The 16,337-nt window shown below is 36.7% G+C and overlaps 1 protein-coding gene across 1 annotated transcript in view; it reads left to right on the top strand.

Moving 5' to 3' along the window:
• The window catches only part of DNAH7 (dynein axonemal heavy chain 7), a 265,071-nt gene that overhangs the window by 121,500 nt on the left and 127,234 nt on the right, over positions 1 to 16,337 (top strand). The window contains 7 exon segments of the mRNA XM_021075816.1: positions 1,565 to 1,777; positions 4,551 to 4,649; positions 7,513 to 7,761; positions 10,931 to 11,080; positions 12,991 to 13,173; positions 13,796 to 13,913; positions 13,916 to 13,971. Of these exon segments, the coding sequence (XP_020931475.1) occupies positions 1,565 to 1,777; positions 4,551 to 4,649; positions 7,513 to 7,761; positions 10,931 to 11,080; positions 12,991 to 13,173; positions 13,796 to 13,913; positions 13,916 to 13,971 (1,068 nt within the window).

Below are 16,337 nucleotides of genomic sequence, written 5' to 3'. Positions count from 1 at the left end.
CTTGAAGCCTCTGTACCACACTCTATTTTTTGTTCTCTTGGCCACTGATTTGTCTGTTTTAGGGTCTTCCACAATCATTTTGCTAACAGTGCTGAGAGAATGTGAATAGGAGTTTTCAAAATACCTGGAGTGTCAGAGGGAGACCTGCAACATAGAGACTTGATGTGGATCCCAAGCCAGTAGGAATTTGTACTGTTGTAGAAAGACTGTATCACCTTAACCTGGCCATTGACCATCTAACTCATTTAATTCATTCATTCTCTATTTGATTCATTTTTAAAAAGTTGGTGAGAACGTACCCTATAAAAGAGGTGCTGTCTGTATGGTAATTCTCTTACATTCTTTTTTCCTCAGGTATGTAGTGGTTTATAGCACTTGCTTAAGCTTCTCTGTTATTTGCTCCTGCTATATACATTTAACATTCTATTCTTTCCTTCCTTGAATGGTGACCTTATTTATAAAGTAACAGTACTAAGGCCTCTAGCTAGTAATTAACATAACATGTTGTAAGCATCTTGTTTGATGCAAATGTTTTATCCTCAACTAAGAGTCATAAGAGATCACTTATGCAAAATGTTCTCGTTTTCTATTTGCCCCTGTGTTTTTGGTAACTCAGCTAATTCCCAGAAGGTATTTATTAACTGTCTGAATATAACTGTCATTCACTGCAATTGTTATTCACTATATGAATACAATTGTCATTTTTCTGGAATATGTTGTTTACTTTCTTTAGTACAAGAAAGCTAATTTTCATGCTTCCATGAGCTATTGAAATAAGTCCTGACACATACCAACATTTTATAGTTAAATTATCTTATTAATTCCTTTAAAATCTATTCAGTTTCTTATTTTCTTACTATCATGCAACATATATTGGTCCCACAATATTTAAAATACCATGAGGAAAAAATATCCATAATTTGGAAAATTGATGTATTTGTAATAATAATTATCCATGACTTATTTCCAGTTATTTTCCCTTTATTTTGTTTGGTAAAAGACTGATATGATGACTACAAACTCAAAAAGGTTAAAAATAGGTCAAATTATATCATTTATCTAACATGGCCTTTTTATTAGGAGTCACCTGATGAGCCCCAAATCATTTAATTAATCAGATGCCTAGAGTGCTTCATTTGAAGCTCAGTCTTCCAACACCAGGTACTTTCTCACCAGCCGAGATGAGAAACCCAGCTCTTAGACATCCCAGCAGAGTTTAATGCTTTTTCCCTATAATTTGTTGCTTCCCACAAAAAAACAGAATGTAATGTGTGCTTAACACTTATGTTAGTAATTCACCAAAGATCCAGATAGAAAGTTGAGCGTGTTCTTGAAACATAATTTAAGGAAAATATTTATATGGAAAATAATGGTATGTTTATTACCCAACAGGAAATGCTTTAAAGTGTTTTCATCTATATGATCTGGACACTACAATTTAATATCATTGTGGAAAAGCTATAACACCATAGCATGTTGTGAAATAAAAGAGTAGGGTTATCTTCGTGATGGTTTTTTGTTTGTTTGTTTGATTGTTTAATGCACCTTTTCTCCACTCCAACAGGCACTCTTTCGGACAGTAGCAATGATGGTGCCTGACTATGCCATGATTGCCGAAATAGTCCTGTACTCCTGTGGCTTTGTCACAGCTCGGCCCCTGTCTGTCAAGATTGTGGCTACATACCGCCTGTGCTCAGAGCAGTTATCATCGCAACATCACTATGACTATGGGATGAGGGCCGTGAAGTCAGTGCTTACCGCTGCTGGGAATCTAAAGGTAGAAAACTCAAGTGGCTTCTTATTCATTTCCTATTTGTAAATCTCAGGACCATATGTCTTCACAGAGTTCCAGTAACTGGTTGCATTTATCAGCTGATAAAAGTTCAATTATTGTACAAAAATAATTGATTATTTGCACATGTGAAAAAAATCATTTTAAGATTGGTAAAACCTTGGCCATGCGATTAGTAATTTGAGTTCCATTCCACAGTTTTAACTATATGAAACTAGGTACTCCCAAGGAGTAAAAGTCCTTGCTGCTGAGAAATACTTTGAAAACTCTTAATCTATATGACCATATATAGCTTTAAAGGAAATAATTGTGTAATCAATACATACAAATGTCCCTAGATATCATTACCTAATATCATTATACAATTGCAGCCAACTGTAGATTAGCAGCAGTAAATTTGCAATATAATGTTTGCATTTTAAGATGGTATAAATCATAACTATATCAGTAAAAAAATCCAGATATTTTAAGACTTAGTTAACTTTTCATTGAAAATATTTTGTGGAAGCATGAAATATAACTGTACATTTGTTCTTTATGAAAGTTAGCAAGATAGGCTATAATTAACAGCACGATGCAAAATGTGACCTTGGAGCTTATAAAATTTTCATATCCATGACTATAGAAGATAAAGATTTTAAAATATCTCCTATGTGATTAAGAACAATGGCATGCATTTTTATCTTCTGTAATAATGTTACCAAGAATTCTGATATATAATGGTGATATTCTATTTCACATTAGCCTAACATGACTTCAAGTCATTGTTTTTGTAATAAACAAAGGCATCTAGGAGCAACAATTTGTATTATGCTGGCATGTCGTGATTACATTGTGGTCAGATAATGGGAAAGATGATGCTTTGTCATAGTGTATGTCATCGTTGACATCCTGACTATGGAATTGAGCTATTAAAGTTATATAGCAAATGAATTCTGCAAATGAATCCTATCCTTCTTTGTCAAAAAGATAATTTAGAATTGTTGAATGTGTTGGCTTGAATATTTTGAAGTTTGTTTTTATTATATCAAGAAACAATTTAAACATTTTCTTTAAGATAAATAGCCTCTTGAAATAACAAAATAGACTTCTGACACTTATGTGTGGTTAGGTTGATCCAAAGATAAAGTCCATATGAGCAGGACTAGTTTGGCTTTGGGAGCTCTGGAAATTCAGAGATAGCTGAACTTGACTGCCAGGCATGACTGACTTTGTAAGGTTAAAGCCAGTTAAGTAGGGGCATGGAATTTATTAGAAAAAGAAGACGGTTCTGGAAAATTAAAGGCATGATGGTAGTAGAAACTTTGGAGTGAGATGTTGTGTAGAGGATGCAAGTTGGGAGAAATATTTCTGAGTTCAGAATTTTTTGTGTATTATGTGATACTCATCTCATGGGCATGAGCAACGAGTTCAGAGTACAACCAGATTTTTAGTAAACTTTGGGTTTAATACTGGTGTTCTGTAATTTATTGTAAGTTTTCTGAAATACCTACTGAAGTGACTTGGCATGTTAACTAGCCCCTGTACTCTGCCTGGGATATGCACTCATGCAGGCTGTTACTGAGCTGCTGGGTCCTCCCCCTTCCTAGCAGAGGAGTTTCATTCCTACCCAGAGTCAGGTGGCAGCTTCCCCAAACTTTCTGAAGCCAGTCAGACGGTTACTGTTGTTAGATCATTTAATTAACTGTCAGTGAAACTGATGGTATATAAATGTGAAAAAAAAGAGTTTTGTTTTTATGAAAACTAAGTTCATTGCTTAACAAAGAATCAATAAAGATGAAGGGCTAGAAAAATTGACTTTGAATTAGGTGTGGATAAGAAAAGTAAGTGAGGAGTTCCGTCGTGGCAGTGGGTAACGAATCTGAGTAGGAACCATAAGGTTGCAGGTTCTATCCCTGGCCTTGCTCAGTAAGTTAAGGATCTGATGTTGCCATGAGCTGTTGTGTAGGTCGCAGACGCGGCTCGGATCTGGGGTTGTTGTGGCTCTGGTGTAGGTAGGCAGCTACAGCTCTGATTAGACCCCCTAGCCTTGGAGCCTCCATATGCCATGGGTGCAGCTCTAGAAAATACAAAAAAAAGAAAAGAAAAGTGAGTAAGACTAAAAAACGACCTGAAAAATTCATAAGGGTGCTACAAGGATGCTAGATTGTCTCACAAGTGTTATTGAAGAGCAAGATCATCTTCAAAAAACAAAACTAAAACAAAACATAACAAAATTGGACCCAGCAGATGATTCATTACTGATGTGTATTTTTGTAAGAAAAATAGTCCAGAACTCTACCCTCAGAGAAATGGCATTGGCACCAAAATATGTGCAAATGAATCAATGTTTTAAATTTAAGTGCATCTTTTCAAAATGATTGCCCATTTTTAATGATTATTTTCATGTTACCAACCCACTGCTGCTCTTGAATGCAAAGGGCAAGCACACTTTTACCCAATATAGAGGCAATGGTAGCTCTCAAACTATACCAAATGCATAGGCAATAGCTTTTTACCCAGAACATCTGTGGAAAGGCAGTTAGTTCAACTTAGGTTTTCATTACAAACTAGTAGAAAAGTCAACAAGTATAATAATTAGTTTCTAAAATGAATAACAGTCAATTAAATTAAAATAAATAAGAACAATACTTTTGCAGGGACTTAAATTGCCTCTTGGGCCTGGGTACTTGTGTGTGTGTGTGGTGTGTGTGTGTGAGAATATTCAGGGGTTGTACTTAGCAGATACAGATATCACTGTGACTATATTTTCTTTCAGCTGAAATATCCAAATGAAAATGAAGAAATTCTGCTACTTCGATCTATTATTGATGTAAATCAGCCCAAATTTTTATCCCATGATTTACCACTCTTTGAGGTAAGAGCATTTGTTATTTCCGTGTATCCAAACTCTTACAATAATGTATTTATCAAATGTCTGAATTTGCAGAACTCCCTATGAGAAACTTCCACTGTAGAAAACAATGATATGGCACAGAGAACCACAGAACATTCCTTGTTTTATTTGAAGTATGTTTATAGCTTTGTTGTTTCAGATAACTTTTAACAACTTGGGATTTTTAAGTAGTACTCTTTTTTACTGAATAATATAATAAGCACACAAAAGTTACAAAATATGTTTGCTTACAAATTTCACTAGAATGTAGGCTTCTTGAAGAAAAGTAATTGGTATAACACACCACTGAGTCACTTGCACAGAAGGGGTACTTAGTAAGTGTTTGTCAAATTAATGATTGAAGAAATTAAAAAGTAAGTAAGTTAAATTTCTTTAAAAGAGTACAATGGCTTTGATGAAACTCTTTCTGCAGGATAATTTAAGAACTAGGCTTAATAATCTCATTATAATTTAAGATTAAATGGTGGTAGTAGAGAATTTTTCAAATGCTGATTAAAGTTTCTATGTTGTCATGTGATGGCTTCCTTTTCCTTTTCCTCATTAGTAGGTAGAAAAAATTGGGGGGATGGAGAGTAGGCTCCTGACAAATGCTAGATGTTGCTCTATCTTGTGCTGCCTTGAGGTCTGGGCAGTTAGCTTCCAAGGTGTAAAGACTGAAGTCCTAAGGCTGTCATGGGGGGAAGGAGTGACACTGACACTGGAGTGTGGTCCAGTGCCATTAGCTATCCACAGCAACCATGTTTCATTATTCTGAAAGGAGCTCTTCCCTAGTATTTAGAGTTGACTGTGAAAGTACTTTATAAATCAAATCTGCAAGGAATAGGTTTAAACTTTCTTAAAAATTTCCCTCAGTTTCTTTGGTACTAGTTACACCATACAGATTTTCCAGGAGAAAAGCTATATTTATTCTTATAAAGCGGAAGTATACCTCACTTGGATGTATTGTCACATGATTGTGTACTCACTCAGGGAACATTTATTGAGCAATATTTTCACAAATGGAGCATAATTGGCATTTTCAAATAGGACAATTCCTGTCGTGCAAGACTGTCCCATATGCTACAGAACATTAGGCATCTTCGTTCCCCCAGTGTCCCTAGACTCTTCCAGTATGACAATCAGAAGGACAATTCCACATATTTCCAACACTCTACTTGGCAGGAGAGTGAGAGGAACTGGTCTTGGTTGAGAACCACTGACTACTAGACATGATTGATTAAAATACCATTGAACAAATTTTTGTAAATAGAATGATACGTGGATTGAAGTTCCTTATTTTGGCAAATCCAGATATTCTGGCATAATTACTTCAAGACTATCTTTTCTCTACTGGAGTGCTTTTGTGTTTTTGTTAAGAATGAGTTGTTCACATGTGTGTGGATCTATTTCTGGTCTCCCTATTCTGTTCCATTGATATATTTGTCTATTTTATACTAATATGACACTGTCTTTATAATAAGCCTTGAAATTAAATACTGTTCATTCTCTAATTTTTTAAATTAAAGATATTGTAGAATTACAACATTTCTAGGTGAAAAGAGGAAAAATGCCTTGTGAGTTTGTTAGGCAAAAGTTTCTTAAATATAACACCAAAACCACAATGCATGAAACAATGAATTGATAAAATAAGCTCATCAAATTTTAAAAGTTTGCTCTCTGAAGACACTGGTAAGAGAATGAAAGACAAGTTAGATACTAGAAAAAAAATTTGCAAATTAGATGTATGATGAAGGACTTGTGTGAGAATATTTAAAGAATGGTCAAAACTTACCATTAAGAGAATAAATCAATTAAAAATAGGCAAAAGATTTGAACAGGCATTTCACTAAAGAATATGTACATATGGCACATAAGTACATGCAAAATTTGAATCTTTGGGAAATGCAAATTGGAGCCACAATAAGATACTGTTCCACAATTACAAGTTTGCTAAAATTAAAAAGATTGACCATACCAAATATTGGAACTCTCATACACTTCTGGGGGGGAATGTAGAATAATACAACCACTTTGGAAAGCAGTTTTTTTTTAAATGTTATACACACTCACCATATTATCCAGGTATTCCACTCCTCAGCATTCACCCAAGAGAAATGAAAGCCTTTGTCCATACAAAGACTGGTATACAAATGTTTATAGCAGCTTTATTTGTAGTTGCCAAAAACTGGAAACAATGAAAATGTCCATCAACAGGAAAATGGATTTATAAACTGGCACCTCAACACAATGGGCTACTTCAGTACTGTGAACTGTTGATATATTCTTTGACGTGTGTGAATGTCCAAATCTTTATGCTGAATGAAAGAAGCCAGACCAAAAAAAAGTAGTACATACACATAATGTGTAAATTTATCCATGTTAAATTCTAGACAATGCAAATAAAAATAGTAATAGGAAGCAGATCGTTGTTTGTTGGTCATCTGGGGATGGAGGTAGGAGATGGCAAGGGGAGGAGAGAAGGCGGATTACAAAAGGTCACAGGTAAATTTTGGGGGGCGGTGATGGATATGTTTATCTTGCTTGAGTTGGTGGTTTCACTTATCAAATTGTACCTTTAAATATAAACAGTTCATTGTATGACAGTCATATCTCTATAAAGCTATTAAAGATACTGAACTATTATTTAATGGTTCTATTTCCATCAGTGATTAAATATGAGGGAAAGAAAACTGTATCATGTTTTTGTATCTCTGTGTGTATGTATATGTGTATATATATGCATATACTCTATATAATGTAATTACTATATATATAGATAAAGAGAGAGAATATGAATGAGAATGTATAGATAGATAATGTAACTCCCCAAATCATCTGTCTTCAGGGAATTACTTCAGATTTGTTTCCTGGGGTGAAATTACCAAAACCAGATTACAATGATTTGCTGGTAGCTATCAAAGACAACTGTGATTCCATGAATTTGCAAATGACCAAATTCTTTTCTGAGAAGATTCTCCAGATATATGAAATGATGATTGTGCGTCACGGTTTTATGATTGTTGGAGAACCATTTGGAGGAAAAACCAGTGCATATCGTGTCTTAGCTGGAGCACTAAATGATCTGTGTGAAAAGGTGAGTATATTATCAATGCATTCATTTCTTCATAATCAACTTTGTGCAAGATAGAATATATGGACATTTAAAAATTACTTTAATGCTGCAACTTGAAATTATGAAAGTACAGAGAAAATAAAACTAGAAAAGTAATACGAAGCAAGTAGGAGGTTCAATTTATAAAGAGTACGACAGATTTGCCTCACAACCTTTTGTTTCTTTTTTAAAAAATTTAATTATAAAGGTAACATGTTCATTGTAGAAAAAAGTCTGAAAACCTGAAAAAAAAAAAAAACAGTTTTCTGTTTTGTGCTTTCAGGAGAGAATTTTTTACTTTTCTGAGTGGTCAGATTTATAATGCCAATTTCTGTTACTGACTCCTAGTGGTATTGAATTGAAGTGGTGTGTGTGCACACGTGTGCATGCTCACGCATCCTTTATATTGCATATGTATGTAAATATAGTGATGGTGATTATATTATTAAAAATCCTTGCCCCATACATCTCTGGTCTACTTTGATATGCTAAAGGAGTGAGGCAGTTTCAAAGTCCTGTTTTAAATTCAACCAATACTGCATTTCTCTACTTCCCCTTGTATTTCAAATAGTTTTTGCTTCATTTATTTCACTATCTGTAGCCAGGTGGGATATGTGGTCATTAGGCTTTCATTGTGGAGTCTCCTCTTCAGCCAATATAAAATTATGTACTTGCTTTGTTATTTTCCTTGGATCCCCTGTGTCTGATTGCAGTATCACTGCCCTTCCTTTCTCCTTGCATATATATTTGCTCATGTCTTTAATTGTGGCTCTGGCTGTCACTGTGATTTACTTTTTTTATGGAGAGTAAATAGTTTGACTTTTATTTTCTCCAGTTTGATGGTCTTTATCTTCTCAAAGGGGAATTTAACTTTGTTTGTATTTATTATCATACAAACTGATATGCTACTTATTTCTGTCATCTGTTCCTTTATGTCTTTATCCTTCCAGGCTATTTCCTTTCTTCACCTCCCTTCCCTTCATCCTTCCTACCTTTCTGCCATCCTGCCTTCCCTTTCTCAGTTTTTGTTTGCATTTTTCCTGTTTTGTTGTTTTATTGTTCTGTGAACACTAATTTTTTTGCTATGAAAAATAAACAAGTCTCTGAAAGAGCCAAACATGGTGCCACTCAAAGATTAAAGAAGGTGAAGGTACAAGTACATATTATGGTCCCATATGAAAGCCCCCAAATGATTTATTACCAGGAAATTCTAAGAGTAACTCTGTAGTGACATAAAAGAGGAAGGGCTCCATAGCCACTGCCTCCAAGCTATAGCTTCACACTAGCCTCACTTCTTTTGGGACAAAAACCCTACTTTGATGGCAGCACCTTGATCCTGGCTAAGATGATAGAGTTTTCCAGTACTTCTGAATTAAGGATGACACATTGTTATTCCTGGGTACAGAGAAGGCAAAGACCTGAACTTGTTTCACTGTCTAATATTATTATTATTCCCACATCTTTTTTTCAGTGGGAACTTCTTTTCCCAAACTCCGGTGGTGGTGGGCAGAAAGCAGTATGGGCAAGAGTTGAAGTTATGTTATTATACAAAAAAAGAAATGATTGTGAATAAGTAGGGCACAGGGGATTTTTAGGGCAATTAAAACTATTCTGTATATATTGTTATGGTGGTTACATGACGTTATGTATTTGGCAAAATCCACAGAACTGTCCAATACAAAGAGTAAATTTATGTAAACCTCAGGCTTTAGTTAATAATAATGTATCCATTTATCAGTGAATCAATCATAACAATGTACCACACCAAGGCAAGGCTTTAGTAATAGGGGAACCTATGTGTGGGATTGGGGGGTGGAAAGAATATATGTGAATCTCTGTACTTTCTTGTTCAATTTTCATAAAACTGAAGCTACTCGAAGTTGTCTATGAATTAAAAATATAAAAAAGCCTATATCCCGAGGGTAAGCTTTCAAGGTTCTGGTGGAAATTATCAACTGAAGAGTATTAACTTTTCCATACCATGAGAATGATACCTATTTCCCTATATTTAAATCATTTAATTTTCTCTAGGAGATGGCTTTGTAGTAGAGTCAGCCAGTTACAGCCCATGGGACATATGCAGCCCAAAGCCTGTTTTTGTAATGCCTTGAGCTTAGAATAGTGTTAACATTTTTAGGGTTCGTAAAGAAAAATAAAATCAGAGATGAAGATGTAACTTGTAAAGCATGTAATATTTACTATCTGCCCCTTTGCCCAAAAAAAAAAAAAAAAAACAAACAAACTTACGAACTCCCATTTCTAGTTTTGGATATATAGATCTTGAACAACAATTGCTAATTTATTCCTATTTTATGAGTTTTAGAATCATATTGTAAATAGTATCTTTAAATTGCTCTTTTTCTTTTTAGGGCCACGCTCGCCTCATATGGAGGTTCCCTGGCTAGGGGCCAAATCAGAGCTTCAGCTGCCAGTCTACACCACAGCCACATCAACACAGGATCTGAGCCACATCTGCAACCTACACCACAGCTCACAGCAACACTGGATCCTTAACCCACTGTGCAAGGCCAGGGATTGAACTTGCAACGTCATGGTTCCTAGTCGGATTCGTTTCTGCTGCATCACGATAGGTAAATAGCAAGCCCAAGAAGGGAGAATAGCTGAGCCTTGCCATAGGGGCTTGCTATTTTATTTTTCAGCTGTCCCTTGACATTACATAGAAAATACAGTTGTTGGGTTTTTTTCGGTTTTTTGTTTTTGTTTGTTTGTTTGCTTTTTAGGGCCATACTTGCGGCATATGGAAGTTTCCAGATTAGGGGTTGAATTGGAGCTACAACTGCCGGCCTATGCCACAGCCACAGCAATGTTGGATCTGAGGCACAGCCATGCAAGCTACACCAGCTCATGGCAATACCAGACCTTTAACCCACTGAGCTAGGCCAGGGATCGAACCTGCATCCTCACAGATATTACTCGGATTCATTTCTGCTGCACCCCAACAGGGAACTCCGACAATTGATTTTTATATAATGACCTTGTACGGTAGATTCTTATTAAATGAACTCCTTACTTCTGGTAGTTTTTTTGTGGACTCTTAGGAATTTTCTACACACTCAACCATCTTTTCCTTGAAGAAAGACAGTATTCTTTTAAATAAGTAAGTTATCGATTTTTTTTTTTTTCTGTTAAGGGCTTAATGGAAGAAAACAAGGTTCAAATTACCGTTTTAAATCCCAAGTCTGTCACCATGGGTCAGCTGTATGGACAGTTTGATTTAGTGTCCCATGAATGGTCTGACGGGATCCTCGCTGTCAGCTTCAGGGTGTTTGCTGCTTCATCGGTAAGTGGTCACACTTTGCGCATGCGTATTTAGAGAGGCTGTGATAGCTTGGATATTTTCAGTTTTTCAAATAAACATTCATATGTATAGCTCAAGGTACTTATTTAAAACACGAGTGGAGAGCCTGGCAGTGTTTCTGTGAAGAGCAGTGTTAGTGCCTACAAAGATGCCAGAGCCCACGGAGGCGGGCACCTTTCCCACGTGTGCACAGCAGGAGGGCAAGAGAAAAAAGGTCTGGAGAGAGGCCAAGTGACCCAGGAACACAGTGTCTGAACAAAATGATCCTATTGATCCTTCAATAACATTCTTCCTTTGCCTGCTGCTTGGCTGACTGTCACTGTCACACCCACCAATTGTTAGATAGCCTCCTGTGCTTAGAAGATTACAAATGAAGTCTTATCAATTGCAGCACTTCCCTCTGCTGTTGTGAGAAAGAGAATGGGCTGTCTGTGGAACCCTAAGGGATGTGCCAGCTGCTGACTGCTGGGAAGGAGCGGGAGCTTACCTGCTCCTGGCTTGTCCTGCTGAGTGGAGGCTGCCCACTCTTACAATCAATGTCCACTTGGCTGTTGTATGTTAACAGGCTCTCCGGGGGGTACCATCAAGTGGGAGATGGTTTCCTAAGGCTGGTCTTACAGGAGAAGAGGCCCAGGCTAGAGACATTTGTTTTATTGAATCTTTTTTTAATATAAATATTTCCTTTATTCTGACTATCGTACATCATAAATTTGGGTGCTCTTTATTCGCTGAAGGACCAGCCAATCATAAGAGGAGTTAATAACAGGAAAACATGAAATCTCAGCTCTGCTCTTATTGGCCTTGAGCGATAGGTAACATACAGATTGGATATCGTGGGGCAGAGATCTTGCCCAATGTTAGGCTTTACTGGATAAAAGTAACTGGGAGGCACAGGTGGGGCAGGCAGAGGTCTGGGATCATTGATGTAACTTCTCTCAGGTCCTTTCTTGTTATTGTGGATGCACTCTGGTCCAGATTAACATGAGAAGTCTCCAGATAATGTATGCTATTACATTATCTATAAAGAAATAATTGTGAGATAACCTCCCATTTTACATTCATCTATGCAGCATACATTATATTTTCTAGAAGGTGCGGGCATCCTGGGCCCAGACAGGCCCACTGGATTAATGCATTTGACCACAGGGACTGAGAATGTGTTAAGGTAGATTCAAATCCTTCACTGCTAAACTCAAATTCGCAGGTGCTGAAGGTGAACAAAGGCAGCCGCTGTGTCCACAGAAGGGCTGCTTCTTAAGGATCTGGAAAGGAGAGTCAGTTTTTGTTCCCTCTGGCTAATACTTGGCCACTCTATAATATTCGTTGAATATTTGCTATATTCTGGACAATATGTAAAGATTTTTGTGTTTATCATTGTAGGACTATGAAGTTTTATTGCTACACTGCCCTGTACCACCACGAGACAGTTCAGCCAAGAAGAATGCATATGTGGGTCGATTCATTCAGTGGAGGGAACAAAAAGCTTTACTTAACATAGGAGAATAACTAATCTGTATAAACATGATATAGAATCTCTATAGAGTCAGACAATCCAAATAAAAATTGTTTTCCCTAGCAATTACATTTTATAACTATAAGTAAAAGTATTATAATACTTCCTAAAATATGTTATATATGAGTTTGGAAACATTGGGAAAAATAGAACCTCAGAAAAGATGTTACGTATATTTGCCTCATCCATGGCATAGACACGCTTATTTAGTGAATATATATATTCACACGCATATACACATTTTATTCAAAAGATGCCTTTAACATTTTGATGGTGAAATTAATTTTAGGAGTTCTGTTTTAAAACTGTAGAATAATATTTTTGAGCTGTTTCCTTCCATGACTATTTCTGCCCTTTATTGACCATATGCATCAACCAGACACCAGATAGGAAATGGTTAGTTTTTGATGGACCAGTAGATGCCGTATGGATTGAGAATATGAATACCGTGCTGGATGACAACAAAAAGCTGTGTCTGATGAGTGGGGAGATTATCCAAATGTCACCACAAATGAATCTTATTTTTGAACCAATGGATTTAGAAGTTGCTTCTCCTGCCACTGTAAGTTCTCAGTTTTCACATCTGCTTATAAATTTGAAATGCTATAAAGGTGTTTATTGCTTTATAATTTTGACTTTGGATGAAAAGTTATTTAAAGGACTCATTTTAACAGTTGTCTGCAATTCTCCAAGAACAGACATATCTGTTGATATACTGGAATAATTTAAGAGTCAGGGATTGGGAGTTCCTATCATGGCTCAGCAGAAGCAAATCTGACTATTATCCATGAGGATGCAGGTTCTAACCCTGGCCTCGTTCAGTGGGTTAAGGATCCAGCATTGCCAAGAGCTGCTATGTAGATTGCACTCGAGCTTGATCTGGTGTGGCTGTGGCTGTGGTGTAGGCCGGTGGCTACTGCTCCAATTCGACCCTAGCCTGGGAACCTCCATATGCCTCGGGTGTGGCTCTAAAAAGCAAAAAAAAAAAAAAGGAGTCAGGGATTGTTCCCTCTTTGTGTCAGACCACCATTTGGTGAAGTCATACACAAAAATCTAGATCAGGAAATTATATAAATATATGCTTTTCCCTCAATAGTTTTCTGAAGGTTATAAGAAATAGATGTACCAAGCCATATTTCTTTTACAAGCATTACCTTGGTGGTAAACAATGATTGTTTTTCCAGGTTTCCAGATGTGGTATGATTTACATGGAGCCTCACATACTGGGCTGGAGACCACTGATGTTGTCCTGGATTAATCTCTTACCTGCCTCGATCAGTGTTATTCAGAAGGAATTTATAATAGCTTATTTGACAGGATGGTCCCTGTTTCTGTTGAATTTATTAGAAAGCATACAAAGGTAAGATGGATGAAAATTTGAAGTTCCCATTGTGACTTAGCAGGTTAAGAACCCAGCATAGTGTCTGTGAGGATGTGGGTACAATCCCTGGCTTCAGTGGGTTAAGGACCTGGCAATGCCTCAAGCTGTGGCAAAGGTCATAGATGTGGCTTGGATCCAGTGTTGGTGTGGCTGTGACATAGGCTCCAGCTGCAGCTCTGATTCAGCCCTGCCTAGGAACTTCCATATGCCATGGGAGCAGCCCTAAAAAGAAAAAAAGAAAAAAAGGCAAATCCAAATTATCTATCTATCTATCTATATATATATGTATTTTAAAATGTCTGTTTTTATCATCAACTACCAGACATTAAAATAGTTTCCTAACTGGTTTGACTAAAAACTTTTTTTGTAAATATTTAAAATATTTTAATATAATTATTCACCCCAAAATATTTTAAATAAAGCATCTTATGGTTTGAGAAAAGGAATGGGTATGAATCTTTTCTCTTAAAAAAAAAAGAAGCAGAGAATCAAAGTCTCAACGTCCCGCCTAATCGCATCTGGGTGAAAATATCCTAAAATGTTCTTTCTCATTTCTGAAGGACTACTTTTTTTTTAATAGTTTTAAAATTGCTTTGAGAAAATGGATTGGTGTGAATCTTTTCTCTTTAAAACAAACAAAAAAAGCAAACAATCAAAGTCTCAAAGTCTCACCTAATCACATCTGGGTGAAAATATCCTAAAATGTTCTCTGTCGTTTCTGAGGGACTACTGTTTTGTTTTGTTTTTTTAACAGTTTAAAATTTTTTTAATTAAAAAATTTTTTTCTATATTTTCTAAAGGTTTTAGGATAAATATATATTATTTAATAATTAGAAAAAGAACAAATTTAAAAGTAATCTTATTCATGATATCTGAAGAACTGGATAGTGACTCATATAGAAAAGAACATATTACTGCTGTTTAGACCTTACTGAGGAATCCATGATATTTAGCATCAGTGCATCTATTTATTTAGGGATTACGGTGGCTAGCTAATGAAACTGATTCACACAGGAAAGTTAGTTCCTGGTTGGAGAACTGAAAGGGTCCTAAGGTAAACAAACCCATTTTCCTTTCTTTCAGTACATCTTGGAGGTGGGGTAGGGGGAAACATGGAAGGGAGAGGCGTCTGCATTGTGAATTTCCAGAAGCACAGATGTCTCCTGCCTCTGAGAGTTGATGGAGCTCCAGCGAGGCTCTTAAACCCCCTCCAGCTGGAAACTATAGGGAAGGATGCTTAATATCTGCTTTGGGAGATACAGACCAAAGGTCTTTTAGGATGATTCTGCTCTGGGTCAAATATAGAGAAACAGGGCTGGAACTTTGCTGTTGGAAATAACGTCGAAAAGCTTGAGGCAGGAGTTTGGCTCCAAGTACAGAGCTGGAAAGTGGAATTGAAAATTCTGGTCATGAAGATTACTTAAAGGGAAAATCTGGAGGAAAAAGAGCAAAGGATGGGATCCTGGGTATACCAGCAATTTAGAGAGAGGGAAGAGATGAGAATATTTAAGTAGCAGGTAGTCAGTATTGTCCAGAAACTACTGAGAGGTCAGGTGAAGGCACGAAAGGATGACATGTGTCCCTTGGATCTAGCAGCAAAGATCATGGGGGGGGGGGGTGCTGGCCTCAGCACTTTGAGAAGAAAGTCAAGGGTACTGAAGTGGTTGGTTAGGAATGTGGGTGATACTTGACCATGAGTATAGGGCTGCTCTTTCAGGAAACTTGGCTATAACCAACATATATCTATATGTTGAGATATGAGATAATCATGTTTCAAAATCAATTGACTATGTATCAATTGAGGGCATGATAGAATAAGCTTTAAGGGTTTTTTCACCCTCCTGGAATGGTCAGAGAATGTAGTATTACAGATAAAAGAATTTTCCATGTAACCGGAACTGATCTTTTTTCTTTTGTTGTTGTTGTTGTTGTTTTCTATATTTTCTAAATATATATTTATTCTAAAACCTTTTCCTTTCTAGGGCCGCTTCCCATGGCATATGGAGGTTCCCAGGCTAGGGGTCTAATCAGAGCTGTAGCCACCGGCCTACGCCAGAGCCACAGCAACGCAGGATCCGAGCTGGGTCTTCAACCTACACCACAGCTCATGGCAACGCCGGATTCTTAACCCACTGAGCAAGGGCAGGGATCTTGAACCCGCAACCTCATGGTTCCTAGTTGGACTCGTTAACCACTGTGCCATAGCGGGAACTCCTGGAACTGATCTTTTCAATATCAAACAGAAACAAAACTTTTTTAATTGAGGTGTAATTGGTATACATTATATTAGTTTCGGTGTACATCATAGTGATTTGCATGTTCCGTCAAATGATCGCCAAAATAAG

Source organism: Sus scrofa, chromosome 15 (genome assembly GCF_000003025.6).
Source record: "Sus scrofa isolate TJ Tabasco breed Duroc chromosome 15, Sscrofa11.1, whole genome shotgun sequence".
NCBI lineage: Eukaryota > Metazoa > Chordata > Mammalia > Artiodactyla > Suidae > Sus > Sus scrofa.
The sequence above is the reverse complement of the archived record's forward strand: the minus strand, read 5'-3'. Positions and strand labels throughout refer to the sequence as shown.